This window comes from Heliangelus exortis, chromosome 9 (genome assembly GCF_036169615.1).
Source record: "Heliangelus exortis chromosome 9, bHelExo1.hap1, whole genome shotgun sequence".
NCBI classification, from domain to species: Eukaryota; Metazoa; Chordata; class Aves; order Apodiformes; family Trochilidae; genus Heliangelus; species Heliangelus exortis.
The window spans coordinates 5,894,389-5,910,437 of NC_092430.1; the positions used below are offsets into that span (position 1 = coordinate 5,894,389).

The window sequence follows — 16,049 nt, forward strand, 5'->3', positions numbered from 1 at the left end:
TGATGGATACCACAGATGGAGCGTGGAAATCGGCCGAATAGGCCTCAGCCACAGGGCCGTTTCTTAGGGCCCAACAAAAGCCTCCAAATAAGTCAACAAAAATCCCAAAGATCACAAAGAGAAAAGTGTCATTTGTCATTGGCTGCGGGTTTGTGTGGGGGTAGCGGCCCCGCTGCACCGCTTCGTGCCGGCACCCGAGGAAACACGAGGGAGGTCACTCGCGTCTCCCCAGGCTCTGAGGGGATAAGGAGGCTGCCCTGCTCAGGACACCCCAGCCCTTGCCTTAAGGAACGGAGTTGTGTCACGAGGGAGAGAGCCTGTGAAATTAATCTTGAATAAATAAGGAATTGGGAAGATCTGGGCAGGGGAGATAGCAAACAAAACTGCTCCCTGAGCTTTGGTATAGGGGGGGGGGAGGGTTTGGGTCTTATTTTAGCAAGGTCTGTGGCTTGCAGCATTTGTGCAGGGCAGACCCCAGAATGTTAAGCTTGGAGGAAGAGGCTGTGTAATATTTTATTTAAACATTTTTCACAGTGAGTGAAGGATTGCCAGAGAAGCTGTGCCTCTGCAGGTCACTGACAGACAACTGTCTCTGCCTGTGTTTGTCAGGTGCGCTGTGCTGCAGCCATTATGTATGGCTTTTAAATGGTTGTCATGTTTTTGTTATTTAATTATTCAAATGAAATGTCTTGCTGAGAGGAAGAACAACCTACAGAATGACCTCTTGAGCATTATTTTGTTGGTTTTCTGTCCTGTGGTGGCTATTTACAGTGTTTGGAAAAGAGATCATTGCGGAGCTCCAGGTGACCGAATGACAGAGATTTTTTGCATATCATGGTCATAACCTGCATGTGGCTTTTTCTTCAGGCCACCAGAGAGGTCATGAAGGGGTTAAGGAGAAATAATTACTCTTTAATTCTGTAATTCTTGCTTTAGTTAAACGTTGTGGCTCAGCTTTTTGTGGCAGTGCTTTTGGCTGCCTCTCCTGTTTTGAGCTGTGCAATGAGACGGGAAGCAGTGATCCCCAGGGCTCTGGCGGGGATCTCCCAGGGTACTGCTCAGGCTTTCTGACTCCTGTTTCTCCTATTTATAGCTTGAGGGCTTGGAGTATTAAGATCATTGACAAGTGTAAAGGTTAGTGATAACTGTGTTGTCTGTCTGTGAAGGTGATGGAGATACAAATAACCTTGCTGAAATCTGACCGACTTTACCTGTGCTGAGTAGTATCTTTTTATATCATGGAAATCAGTGCATCTATTTATGAGATACTGCTGAGCAAAAGGACAATACACTATAGATATTGAACATATATATATAATAAATACTGCTTTTATTATGGGCAGAGGAATGTCGAATTTATGTTCATAGGCTTCTTGCACATATAAAAGTTTTAGTAAATTATTTTATTATGAAAAAAAAAGAATAAAAACTTCATGGAAACACATAATTCTTAAGAAGGCTTTGTAAGAAATAAAAATAATGTAGTGATACCATGGACATGTAGCTGTCATCTGATAGTATGTTTGTCTAATTCTAGTATTGCAGATCAGACAAGACAAAGGAACTCAATGTTTTCAGTAGATCTGCACATAGCAGGCAAGCTTGGCAAAGGGTTTCACCAACAAAATCAGACAGATGTTAATCATTTAATTTTTTATACAATTTCTCTCTAATTTTAAGACTTTTTCTCTAAAGGTTTGTAATGGTTTAGACATATTGTCTTGGACACTTTTATTTTTTTCCCCTGACTGCTTTACCTTTGTGCCTGTTATATACTTTTTAATGAAATGTAAAGCTACAATGAAAATTAAATTAGGTCAGTGTTTCAGTTCTGTATTCTCTGCAAGGTGCAGGGAAGCACCCTAGGATTTTGCTAAGTCTTTATAAAATATTTTTAGAAAGATTACTGGAGGTCTCCTTTTCCTGCTCAGCTGGCAAGGGAATTGAGTTCAGCAATTTAAGTTGATATATCTACTTTGAATTACAGTTTAAGCTGGTTTTCTGTAGACACACATGTAGATGTTTGAAGAAGTTCTATACATATATGTACAGTCTGAAAGAGTATTGAAAGAGTTCCTGAGACTCAACTTGTTGGTGTTTGGTTACAGTGTGTGTATGGCTTGTTGTTTGGTTTTTTGGTTGTTGTATGAAACAAAAACCCCAAAACGGTAAGGGTGACAGTCAAGGGCAACTTTTGGCAGAGAAGTTGTCTCCAAATGGACCATCCTGAGCAGATGAGGTATTGTCAGAGTGCAGTGCTAGTCAGTGTGACACCAGTGTGGCTGTTGTGCTTCCCTCCCAGACCAGCTTGTCAGCAGTAGCTGTTCTACCTGTTCTACCTCCCATCTGCCTGATGGGATATGAGGGTACCATAGGGAAGTTATGTTTTACATAGCCTGTCTTGCTTTTTCTTGAACAGCACCACAAAGCCATCCTGGAGGGTGGTAACTTGGCAGTTGCTGAGGAGGGCAGGTGTCACTTGGAAGCCCAGCTCTGAAGATTTGGGATTTATCACTGATTCAGGCAACCTGTTATGTTCAATTTTGGATACTCAAGATTGTGTGCTTAATAAGGCATAAACTTGAACTGCTTGGGTAAGGATGCTTGTACTGATCATCCTTAAGGACGATGTTCTCAAGAATCAGGATAGCTTAACCCAGTCTTATTTGGGACAAAACTCCCATGCAAGTTAGAGACTGAAAATTTGATGCTTTCACAGTACAAGCAGCTGTAGTGACTTAGGAAATGTAAGATAGTTGGACATGAACGTTGGTGATGGGCTGTAGCTGGAGCTTGGGAAAAGAGTAATTTCTTTCTGGCTTTGTGTTCTCAGTTACTTTCAAATAAATCATTTTAAGAACATTATTTTGAATCAATGTCTATATCAATAATTCATTTGGAATTATTGAAGTAGTAGGAGCAATGCTTGCGTTTCAACTGAACGAGAAGTTTCAGCATCACTGGTGAGTGTCTGCCCTCTTTAGGTGGTTTCCCTTGAAGACTCCAGGAAGAGGGAATGCTTGTTGCTTGGGACAGCAGCTGATGCAACTGAAGATGGACTTTGAAAGTCTGCTTTTCAGGTTCATTACTGTTTGTTGAGGAGAATCTGGCTGAGTGATGGGAGAGGCTTTGCTGCCTTCAGAGTTACAGATGTAAGTTCAGCTGTTTCTGGGCTGTAGCTGTAGTACCATTGATGGCCAAGGGAGCACAGGGGAAAAGAAGTCGGGATGCCAGGAGCTGGCTGTATGTGTGATCTTACTCTCTCCATGAAGATATAAACCAGTAAGATTTTTGGTTCTATTTGCTCTTTAAACTGCTGAAGGCAAGAGCTGGTAGCCACTCCCTAGCTCATGGACCTGGTCTGTTTTTTTCCTGACTTGCCCTGAGTACTGACTCAGGCCATGGTGTATGGTTCATGGCCTTTGGTTCAGTGCAGCCTGACTATTCTGCAGTCATGTCCTGGACTGTTCCCTGGAGGCTGTCCATCACACAGCCTGGAATATCCTTGCTTTAGTAAGTAGAAGAGTCAGGTCAGACTATTGCTCTGAGTTGTTCTTGCTGGACTTTGTGCAAGGTGCATCTCAAAGTTTATTTCTTTTTTTCTTTTTAATAGTGATGCTTTCCTAAAGGTATGTCAGGTGGTCCTAAGACAGACAAATAAGCAGCAGATGAGGGAATGTTTAAATGTGCTGAGATATACTAACACAAATGTGTAAAATGGTGCTCAGGGTGTAGGAGAAATAACACACGTGACATGAAGTAAATGGTTGACTGTGTATGGGAATTAATTTCTTTAGCAGCACTCCTCATACCTTTGTAATCATTCCCATAACTGTTTTAGCAATAAGGTTTTAGTGGTTGATCTATAGGGAAGGTCTCATGGATGTGTGTCTGTGAAGTTGGAATGTTCAAGTTCCAACATGGACAGCAGTGTGACCAATGGTTGTATCTGTTCACTAGCTTAAGGAAAGGAACAAGTCTGGATTGCTTCTCAGGGCAAGGAAATCAAATAATCAATTTACTGATAAAGATTGCTAGAGGTCCTTAAATATTCCTGGGCCAAGAAAAGGTGCTAAAGTCATAGGTGAAATTCTGACAATTCTTTGAGTCCATTTGCACAATATAACATATAGCTTGGAATAATTTTGAACTTTTTTGCTTTTTTAAGTTTAATGACTCAGTCCTGAGTCACGGGGGAAAAGCAGCCTTTCTATATGAGAAGAAATCTTCATGTGATCCAATATTTTGCTTTTTTCCTCTTAACTAAAGCTAACTTTTGTCCTTAATTTTTTTCTTTTTTGAGCATCAGCATCCCAGTCTGACGAAGGCTCTGACATTGATTCTGAACCAGATTTACCTTTGAAAAGAAAGCAACGTCGTAGCAGGACAACCTTCACAGCAGAGCAACTGGAAGAGCTGGAAAGAGCTTTTGAGAGGACACACTACCCTGACATTTATACCCGGGAAGAACTTGCACAAAGAGCCAAACTCACAGAGGCTCGTGTCCAGGTACATATTTAAAAGCTGCCTAAAAAAGGGAATTTTATTTTCTGTTAGCATGCTGGGTCCTTTTATATTCTCATGTGATCCTACCCTGGGGTAGACAGAAAATGTGAAGCTACATTGTTTAAAATCTTATGTTTTTTTGCATCTGTACATGGACATTGGTTTCCAAACTGTTTAGGGCAATGACTGCTTTGAAAAAAGTTTTGTGTTCTCTCCAGTAATTGTTCCATACCTACCATGAATGTAACACTGAGCCTCTGGAGAAGAAGGTCTGTTATCCCAGATTGTTTATTTTGTGCATTTGACAGCACTCTGCATGTAATCAGGTCAGCTATGGTGCCAGTTTATAGTTATTTAACTGGTTTCATCTGTTGTTGTTTGGGTCTTTCAGGCATTAGCAGGAGGGGGAAAAACATTTTAAAAAGGACAATCTGTCTATAGAACCATGAAAGTGAGGAGTGTTACTGGTGCAGTATCTACAGTTTACTTTAGGTTAGGTTTTGTAATTGATTTGATTTAAACCTTGTAATATCTCTTTTATCCCCATTGGCAGCTTAATTATAAGGAAATAATGATTATTAAATAATAATTGTTATTACCCTTAATTATAAGGAAAATACACCTTCAAATAACTGTTAGGTCTCCAGAACTTCATGTAGATCTGGATTGTCTAAAACAAACTATTACACTGCAGGAATAAAGCAGGGAGTTGATTTAAATTAAAAAAGAGGTGAAGGTGGATTTTTTCAGATTTCTATGACTGGGCAGATTGCCAAATAACTGTAGAATAAACTGCACCCAGGAGCTCAGGTTCAGATTAGGACTCTTATTCTGTTTCATGGCACAGAAGCATGCCCTGTGAAATGTTTAATGCCACAGGCAGACTCCTCTGCTGCTCTTTCACTACTTGACATCTCAGGGTCATTTGGAAAATCATGCCCAGTTTAAATCAATCTGAGTTGGAAGTGTTTACAAGCAACTGTGCCTATGGTTGGGTGGCAAGCAACATGTTGGAGCTTGTCATCCAGCCATGGAAGAGAAATGAGTGGTAACTTGTGATCTAACCAAGGATACAGGTGAATTTGGTTGCTTTGAAACTGTTTTTGTGTTTTGACCTTCAGAGCTCAGCCTTGGGCACTGAGACTCTGCAAACTGAAATAAACAATACAAAATATTCTGTGGACTTTAAATACCAAGTACACCTGCAGCATGGCTGCATTACTGAGCATCTTTCTTGAAAGATCTAGGCTTTTTCAGCTTTACTTGCTAAAGGTTTTTTCAGAAGGCTTCACACCATATTTCTTTTAAATGTTTGTTGACTGTGAGAGAAAATCAGATGTTTGGATGAATTTGTCTGGAAGGCAGACCCAGTAGTGCATGACATTTTCTTAACATATTTACTAACATGCAAACCATTTTCATATATAGACTTGGGCCAGGTGAGACCAGATCAAGCCCTGGGACTCATCTCTTCACAAACATAATAAAGATAACTTCCTACATAAGTCCTGTTAGCAAAACAAATGGCATCTAGGATATGACATTTTGGGCTATGTTAGCTGCAGTGGAAAAATACGATAAAATGAAAAAGACCTTGTTTGTGTTTTTCTAAATCACTGACCCACAGCTAGAAGAAAAGCAGAACTCTCATTAACATAACAGCTGTCTTAATGTGGCTTTAACCCTGTGACTTTTTACATTCCTTATGGCTTCCTTGGTTCCCTTGAGACACATCCTGTCTCACAGCGCTTCTATGATCTACAGCCCCACAAATTCCCCAGTACCTCTGACATATGGATATTTTACCTAACACAGCATGGAAGAAAGTTCCCAGTCAATCAACGATTAAAATACCAGAACAAAACCTTCCTGGATTAAAGATGAGCTGGGGCTGAGGTAGCCAGCCTGTGGGCAGTTTCCTAGTGCACTCCATCTGTCTGGTACCCTTGAAGCCTGGCAGAGTGATTTAGCAGTGGATTAAGGGGTACAGGATTTGCCTTATCAGCATTCAGCACCTCTCTGTAGCCCCTTAAAATAGCCACCTATGATGGGCATGAAATAAAAGACGACCTGTGAAAAGAAAATAACCCTAAGAGATTTGAGGCTGAGAGGGCCTGGATAGCCATACTGATGTATGTAAGAAAGCATTCAGGCTTTCTTAGTCACACTTCTCTTTTGGTAACAGTATGATGGGGATCAGAGATACCAGATTTTGTATGGTATGTGCACAAATATCTCTTCGCTTCCTGATCAAGGACTGTCCAAAAACTCTCTGCATCCTGAGTCTGGGTGAGCCCAGAAAATTATTTTATTCTCTGGAGCTGTAGGGACTAATTTTATAGAGCTGTTTTACACTGTTTAGGAAGTTATTTAATTGATTACAACTGGACCGACCTTGCTATTCCCTCAGTCTCTCTGTGTAGTGCTCACATCTAGTGTTGTTTTTTCTACCCTGCTGCCCCCATGCTTCCCTTCTCCCTCTTCCCCAAGGCAGTCTCTGAACACCCATGAAAGGAAGAGTCCTAAACTGCCAAATCATCTATTTTCTCACTTTCCCACTGTTGAAGGATAACCAAATGCATGTTTCTAAGCTGGTTGGTTGGAGGAGGGGTGTAAAAGGTTGCCTCTGGGCTGAGATCACACTTAAACATTTCATCTCCTAAGGGGAATTTTTGGAAAGATACAAACCACTGAAAACAGACTTTGCACTGTGAATGTTATTTGTGTACTTAATTGTGAGGACAGGAAGGGCTTTTGGAGAAAGAAATGTTGTAAGAGTCATGAGGTCTATAACTATAATCCTTGCAAACACTTCAACATTGGGTTTAATAAGGAGTTCAGATGCTCCCTGTGATTCTTCCTTTGTTGCCTTTGCACTTAAGGACCCCTAAGTTGAGCCTAGATAAGGTGTGGCAGCACAACCTCTTCTGCTGCCTCTTCCAAAGGCACCTGGCACTTTTCTGGATTTGGGATGCAGCAGGAAGGGGAAAGTTCTTTGGTGTTGTGCATTCATCAGATACAATTCCGAAAAATAAAAGTAAGCGGAGTCCCAAAGGCCTAAGATGACCCTTTACTAAAAAAAAAAAAAATTAAATTTAGTAGTACCCTGAGTATGTACAGTTAAACTTCATTTATTGTGGGTAAAAATCTCAGACATGTATTGCTTTACTTGACCAATTTAAAACCTCATTAAAAACCATCATTAACTTGGAGTGTAAACCCTTGAAGTCTGTGCCCTCTTTTTACTGAGTCAGTCGGAAGGCAAATTCTGAAAGTGAAATTTCCCTGGTGCAGATGAAACTCAAAGGCTCTTTGTCAGCTTCAGAGTGGCACAGTTGTGGTTTCTATAACAAATAGTCCATAAAGATGGAAGCGAGTAGCATCTTTTCTGGCTACATTTTGATTCCCACATCAGGCTTATTTTTAGACCTGCATGAATTGGGTGAGCTTTGGCAGCAGTTTGTTTCAGATTGCCTGTGGTGGTAGGCTTTTATTTTATTCTTTTAGTAAAGAATTTTTAGATGAATGTACAGGTTTGTCCCATGGCAGGTGGAGAGCCAGGAGCCTGCCTTGGCCTGTCCAGGGGCTGTCCAGTCAGACCAATCTTTTGGGGCAGTGTTGACAGCAGGCTCCCTAGATGACCAGAAAAGTGATGGGTGAGACTTGTCTGTTCCTCAGGATGTGCCTGAAGCTCTATGGGATTGTGTGGGGCAGGAGATCCTGCAGTGAGAAGCTGCTGGCACATGACCTCCCAGTTCAAGTCCAAAAGGCAAAGAGGAAAATTACTTCATATTTGTTTTAATTTGTGAAAAAATGGTGAAAGAACAAAAGGGAATCAGAAAGAATTATGAAATGTGGGTACAGCCTATCCCCAAAAGGTTCTTCCTGGCCAAATCCCAGGTTAAATTGGCTTGCTTGGAAACTTCCAGAAAGAAAATATATTGATTAAGGAAAGAGAATATTGGAAAATTCAGGCAGATCTCTTAAGGCTACTACCATGGGGTTGAATGCTTTAATGCCAAACTTGTCATCATCTTGCAAACTTTTGTAAAAAAGCTTCAGTAAACGAAAGAAGCCCCAAGAGCTCTGAAGTCTTGAGTAGCTGAAAGGTAAATTATAATTCTTAAAACCTGAAGTGCTGTGCATGCATATTTTGTTCTCTTCATTTCACTGTGGTACGGGAAGGGGGAAGGATGGTTTGGAGAAGGCAGTCAGGAGAGAGGTGAGAGAAGAAACTATGATTCTGAAGCTAATAGTAAGGTTTGAAGGCACAGAAGTGCAATCTTCTAGGCTACTGAGTCTCTTCTCAGTAGCAAATACTGAGAAGTATTCTCTGGGAGGTTATGGGGGAGAAAAGACCTGTGCCAAAAAAAGTCTAATTGTCCTCAGCTCCTCTGAAATGGCTTGAGCTTGTAAACTGGACTGCACAGTGCTATGGGGAGATGGTGTAAAGGAATGAGGGAGGACATTTAAGAACTTTTAGCACGTATTTACTGTTATTACCAATGTGGCTCATGGAGAATTTATAGTGCCTTTTCTTGAGGCTGTCCCTCTTGTAGCATATCTAGGATAAAGAAAGAAAGCTCCATGTGCATTCTTGTAGTAGATAACCCTGTAATTGCAGATATTTTTTAGTTTCCCCTGGGGTAAAGGAGACATTCTTATGGGTAAATTAGCCAACTACAAACATATGCAGGCCCAAGAAGGCATTTAAATATAAAGGGAAAGAAGGGATGTGATTTTGATTCTGTCTTTCTGGTCCCAGCTGCCTAAGGGCTTCAATTAGTGGCGCTTTAATTTATAAATACACAGTTCAATTTGCTTCTTACTCAATATTTTGCAGAACTATTTGGCTGCAGTGTTTTAGAAGCATTTGTTTAGGACGGACTCAAAGTCTTTTCAAAGAAACCTACGAGAGTTGAGTATGTTGGATCGCACTGGGAGGTGGTTGGAAATCCTTGTTCCTTTTGGCACAGCCTAGTGGTTTCTTGGTCTGGTCTTTTTCTCTTTTATTTTGTGTGGTGTTTTAATTTTTGTGGGGTTTTTTTGTATGTGTGTGGCGGTGCTTTTGCTTTTTTTCCCACCCCCCTTGTTTGTTTTAGAAGAACTCTGGTTTCCATCACTCCTCGGATCCCAACCACTATGACTTCCCATCACCAGGAACAACAGCTCCTGGCAGATGAAGAACCTGCAGCCTCACAGTGTTCCCACTGATGGCCACTGCAGGTTGTTCTCAGCCTGCTGGCAGCTCTGCTAAGGGACACTGCAAGGACACAGGGCCACCCATGGTGTCCCTCTGTGCCTACACAGTGTACCTTATTCCTCTGAGGCTGGGGGTGTGCAGATACAGCAGTGGAGCTCATTTACCAACCTCTTGGTGTTGATGAAAAGACGATTGTACTTTCTCTGGTCCCTGGCAGTGCTCCCCCCAGAGCTCATCTGATACTATGTTGAACCAGGATGGAAATTCACCCTACTGCAGAAAGAGAAAAGAGAAGAAAAATATTTTTTTCCTTCTTTTCTATGCTGTTGTGCATTCTCTGAATGAATGCCTGGTTGGGAGCAGGCAGGCACAAGGGCAAGTGTCAGCTGTTGGCCTGGTGGGAGGGTGAAAGTGCCTGCACAGACTGCTCTGAGGGCTGCTGAGCTAAGTGTAGATCCAGCATCAAGAGGGAGCACAGGAACAGGCAGTGTTTGGTGTCTCCAGATGTGACACTGTCATTTGGTGTAAAGGTCCTGGAGTCAGCTCTGTCTGGGCTGTTGCAGCCCAGCTTCATCAGCAGTTTCCTTCTTCAGCATCCCCTCTTCTCAAGGGAACCCCAGTGCCTCTGGGCAGCAGCCCCTGATGGCACACCCAGCAAGGCCTCCTGCTTCCAGCATGGTCAGACTTGAGATTAAACATGTGAATTTGGGGAGAAAAGAGAGACGGGGAGTAGCAGCAGGTGGGGGAGGGAGTTACCATGCAAGTTACCAAAAGGCAAAAGGGGCAAAATCCAAAAACCTCCTTTCTCTAAAATTAGAAGTGCTGTTAACAATACATCAGTCTTTTGACTTTGTGTGGTTTTGGCACTCATGTTTGCAATGGTCAGAACTCTGTATAACAACTTATTCACGGGTTTCCTGCAAAATTCACATTTTGAATGTTTTGCCTGGTTGGATCAGAGATCTTTTTGCCTTAAAAGCACATAGAGCACTCTGTGTTTATGATCAGACTGTTGAAATGTCAAGGCTAATTACACAAATGTGTTCCCAAGTGAATAAATGCATCTTTTAAAGAATATCCTGTTGAGATCAACGAAATAAGATGTTGGCATGATCACTTGAAAACTACTTAAAGAAAAAATGATAATAAAAGGCAGGCTTTAAATATTACAGCATAGAAATGGGAGAAACCTATTAGTTCACCTCATTCTACATCACAATGTAAAAGACTTTTTTTATGTTCCATTGCAGAGTGATTTCTTTTTTGGTCAGTCGAGTTCCAGATGCTTGAAAAACTGAATCCTCTAATACTTATTTCCCTTAAAGGACTATTTTCTCTCTTTTTTTTTTTTTTATTGTGGCTCTGAATTCCACTCTCTGCAGTTCTGATCTTGAGATGTGAATTTTGGCAAGACACTCGGGTCTATTTTGCTTCCAAATCATCTGGGCCATTTACATTCCATCTTTGAAACTGGTAGAGAAACTGGGAAGCCAGAGCCCCACTGAAATGAGTGTGACTTGGCTTCTGGTGCAGCCAGTGCTTTGGGATGCTTGAGTCCCTCAGACAAGTCATGTTTCCTCTGCCCAGGCCTGCATTTTCACAACACCAAGCATGATGCTGACCTAATTTAGAGCTCCTGCATGATCCACCAACGTGAGTAGCTCATATTCCTTCAGACACAGTACTGTTGGTGGAAGAAAAATATATTTTGAGTCTCCAAAATGCAGCATCTTGCTCAACCCCTGCTTTTCCTATGGGGGCATTAGGGTGGTAGTGGGGATTTGAAGTACTTTCTCAGGTTGGTTTGCCTTCCACTTTGCCATTGTTGATGGAGGCAACAAAAGATGCCTTAGTTTGTCAGGTTAAGCAGATGTAGAGAGTTTAGAGTTGGATTTCTATTACACCTTCTGCAGGGCAGTGCTTTCTGATGGCAGGACACGTGTGTTCTTCACTGGGGCTTTGTTATACTCTGAGCACCTCTGCATCCAGGTGATGATTGCTGCCCTCCCAGAAGGGAGAACAGAGGCTTCCTACAGAGAACCTGCTAGATTTGAAAAGGCCACTCACAAGATGAGGATCTCTTCATGCTGTAGAAATGTGCTGGATGTGAGATGACATGGTGTTTAGATCATGTTGGAAATGAACAAACAAAAGAAAATATTTCCCCAGGTGCTTTAAATATGTTTCTATGCAGACACGTTGGCTTGTTGTGACAAGATTTATTTTTAAGTCTTGGATTGGTATTGGCAAAATTTCTCTAGGTTTCTTTAATTGGTGACAAAGTACATGTGGTTTCTTCAGGATATGTGCAAAGATTTTCTGAACTCTTGAGAATAAATCAAGGCAGCCAAAAATAGTTTGAGGTACTATGATTAAAAAAAAATAAATTCATTAAACGTAGGTACCGTGTAACTGCTACTGAATAAAGTTTGGGGTCTGGCTAATTTTAGCAAACATATAAAATGTAAATAAAATATTTAGGCTTGAGCTATTTATGTTTGCATAACTTTTTCTTGACTTTCCAAAACAGATTTTCAGATTGTTAAGACTTCCAAACAATTTTGTTTGTATTTTTTTTTATTCCTGTCTTACCGTTACATTATTTCTTCTTTGCGTTGTGACAGGGACAACACCTGAAATCCACAACTCTGGTACACAGTGGGATTTAAACACAGTTGCAAACCAAATGTGTGTGAAAAATGTGAGACCAGTAATGTAAACAGTAACAGCAGTAAAACTGTTGTGTTAAAATAATCAGGATTCAGATCTTCAGTGTGTTCATATGGAAAAAATCCTTATAGTAGATTTGGTGCCACACTTATGGTCATTTTAAAGATAAAGTATTTTTAGTGTTTTTACCAAGGTTGGTCCAAAGCCTGTTAAAATCAAAGGCAAACAAGTATATTTGTGTGATTCAGCCCCCTGGGGATTACTGTAAATGAATGGGGGGTTTTGTTTGTTTGGTTGGTTTTTGTTGGTTTATTTTTATTTTTTATGTGCCTATAAAGTGGTAGCGTGATAACAGTGGCAACAAGTGGTTTTGAATGTGTTAATGAATTAATTTTGGATTAACTCTGGTGCTAGTCAGGTGCTATTTGCCTTCCTGCTGCCCAGGGAAAGCAAAAAGCTGGGGCCAGTGGCAGAGGTGCTGCTGCTGGAGTGGAAGTGGCCCAAGTGATGAGCCTGGAGCCACAGTTGTGCCAGCAGCCTGTGTGCAGGAGTCAGGCAGGTAGCGTGTCCCATGGCTTGGGACTGAGGTGCTAAATACACATCCTTGTTTCTGCACAGCCCAAGGAGGCTCCTGCACCCACAGAGTCCCACCTAATCTAACGTGGCTCCAGGTGGCAACAGAGCTCTGCACAAGTATGTTCCTCCCAGGGCTGCTGCAGGCAAGGATGCCACTGAGTACATCCCTTTTGGGGGTGTTTAACACATCTCTGCGGTTGTGAGAAAATGCAAGTCTATAAAATGAACCAAAATCTACTTGTAAATAAAAGCATAAACCTTGGCTTTCATGCAAATCTCTTGCTATTGAATTAAAGTTTGTGATCTGGTTCTTTTTATAAAGGTATAGGGCTTTGAAGGCAAATGCTTGTCTGTAGAGAAAACAAAATCTCGATGCCCCATTTTCCTTGGGGAAATCCCCTCACGTAGCATAGTTCAGTCAGCCTTCCCAAAGCATCTGAAGATCATCAGATAACCCTCTTGACCTGAAGAAGGGAGAGTGTCACAGAGACAGCCACAGTTAATGACCTGGGTAGGCTAATTACAACATCCCTTTGCTGTTCCCTGCTCCCTCTCTGACCTCCATTATCCTTCTTAAGTGCTCTTTAGCAAAGCCTCTTCAGTGTGTCTTGCCCCTTTTTCCTTCTCCTTGGTAATTTTCAAAGGAAAGTGTTGAAGGAGTGAGAGACTGGTGGGCTCTGGGAGATGTAAGCAGGTGGAATAAGTCTGTGAGGAGTAAAAAATTTTCACTTAAAAGTCAGTGAGAGAATTGAAGGGGATGGGGTATAGTAGAGTTGAAAAAGGGTACAGATCTCTATAGGATGGAAAAAAAAAAACCCACTGAGTTTAGACCCATCCTCAACTATTTCCCACTGCAGATCTGTGCCTTGTCCCAGCTGCTTTCAGATCCAGTTTGTGTGGAGGGTTAGTGCATCCAGCAAAAACCTGAGAGAGGTTCCTGAGGTGGAACAGAGGCTTCATCTATCCCTCTGTCCTAAACCTTGAGCTGGGGTGGGAGTGTGTTATTGAGGAGTGGCTGTTGTGGCCAATGGAGGAGGCAGCTGTGTGGACTGAGCATCCTATTCTGAAAAGAGGATAAAGCCTGATCAAGCTACATGGTGACAGATGGCCCACATCAGAAACCAGATGGCCCACTGAGTCCCACCACTCCTGCTCTGAAACAGCAAGCAGAGAAGCAGCCCAGAGTGCAGTCCAAAATGTTGTTATGCTCTTATGGAAGGGCTACTCATGGTTTGGTAAATGATGTTATACCTAGAATTCCAGTCTGTAGTGCTGATTGATAAGCCAGCCCAGGCTGTTTGCAGCATGGAGGGCAGATGTGAGACCCTGCTTACTTTTATAAATATGTCTATGTGTGGCTCCTCAGCTGAGGTGCTGCCTTACAGGCTGCTCAGTTGTACCTTGTAAGATGCTAACTCTCTGTTAAGGTCTTATTTAATTGACAGTAGTCATGGAGGATCATTGCAGTTGCTTCAGGGTGTACAATTATGAGTAATTATCTGCTTGTTTACTAATGTGTGTAGCCTCCCTTCTCTTAAACAGCCTTTCTTTTCTGCAGGGGTTCACCTCATGGACCTGAGTGCTGTAATGTAGAAATTGCTCTAAGCCTGCAGCAGGGCAGTGTGGATGCACCTTGGTCCAGGCACCCCTGCTGGGGCCAGTTACCTTTCCCATTTGTGGCATGTGTAATTGCTACAGTATCTCTATTAATTTCTGTGGTTTGCAAACCTTATTATGTCTGCATTTGTGAGGTCTTGCCTCTTCTTTTTTTGAGTCAATAAGAGCCATCCAAGACCCAAAAAACTTAAAACATGAACTGAGAATGACGTGAAGGAAAGCAGATTTATTGCTAAAATGTTCCACTAATGCAAACCCCATCTGCTTGGTACCCTGTTCTGGGAACAGATTCCAAAGTGGTTCTGAAATGCTAAGCTAGTACTGCAGTTCTCATCTACTGCTAATGTCAAGCTTGTTAAGAGATGTTTTGTACACATGTGAATACATCAAAGATTTCTGGGAGGGACTTGTGTGTTTTGTACACAGGCTTGGATTTTTCAAATTAAAAGCTTACAGTTCTGTTGATCATTAGGGCAATATAGTATCCCACCATGAGTACAAGCACCTTCCAATAGTGCATCAAATGATGCTGCTAACTTGTTAGCAAATTAAATATGAAGATAATACTATCCAAACCAGATAGGTTTGGCTGGCACTTAGATAAAATGGAGAAGTATTTTCCCTTTCTCCTTAAATCTGGCACAATAGAGATCATGACAGAGAGCTATTAAAAACACAAAAGCTTGAAAGCAGTAGTCAGCTTGTTCCTCAGAAGGTGGTATTTGAGTGGAAGGAAGGGTCTGGGACTCCTCTCTCCTCTCTTTTGAATGGTGAGAATGGATGCCAAAGGCTCCTTTCTCATCTAGGAGCTCTGAGCCCAGTGTGCATCTTCTCTATCCCTCTTCTGACCCCAAATGTATTTCAAATGTGATGCTGTTGTTTCTGATGCACACATGTTCACTGTACAGCAATCAAATGTGCCTAATTAAAACGTTTGTAGGTCTGGTTTAGTAACCGCCGTGCTAGATGGAGGAAACAGGCAGGTGCCAACCAACTGATGGCTTTCAACCATCTGATCCCAGGAGGATTTCCACCCAGTGCCATGCCAACTCTGCCAACGTACCAGCTCTCCGAGCCCTCCTACCAACCCACCTCCATACCCCAAGGTACAGTAGCCAACAGGTACTTGGTTAAAATAATGTTATTGGGGGGTTCCTGTGCTGAGCCTTTGTAGAATCATTTTCTTCTCTAATGTAGAAAAATGGGTGTTTGCCAATTTAGGGTCTGACTCAGCGAGGACCTTGGCAGCCTGTTTAAGAGCTCAGTTTTGTTTTGCTGCAATAAAAGGGCCAGTTGCACATAGAGGGTGCTGGCTAGAGAAACAGAAGCCTCATGCACAATGGAGGTGCAATATTTGGTGAAGCAATGTGCACATTTCCCTACTCTTTGCTGCATTGGACACTGGGGAAGGAGGCAGCAGTTGCATCCTTTCATCTTTGTTGCTTTTGATAATAGTGCACTGGAAACTTCTGAGAAT

The 16,049-nt window shown here is 41.9% G+C and overlaps 1 protein-coding gene across 6 annotated transcripts in view; it reads left to right on the forward strand.

The window, feature by feature from the left end:
• PAX3 (paired box 3) overlaps positions 1-16,049 on the forward strand; it is a 78,745-nt gene that overhangs the window by 48,437 nt on the left and 14,259 nt on the right. For 2 of the 6 annotated variants that reach the window (XM_071751813.1, XM_071751814.1), the window contains exons 5-6: positions 4,304-4,509; positions 15,513-15,678. In XM_071751813.1, coding sequence (XP_071607914.1) covers positions 4,304-4,509; positions 15,513-15,678 — 372 coding nt within the window. Of the gene's footprint in view, positions 1-4,303; positions 4,510-9,651; positions 9,795-15,512; positions 15,679-16,049 lie in introns of those variants that run through there. The other 4 variants (XM_071751816.1, XM_071751817.1, XM_071751819.1 and 1 more) reach the window with 3 other exon arrangements.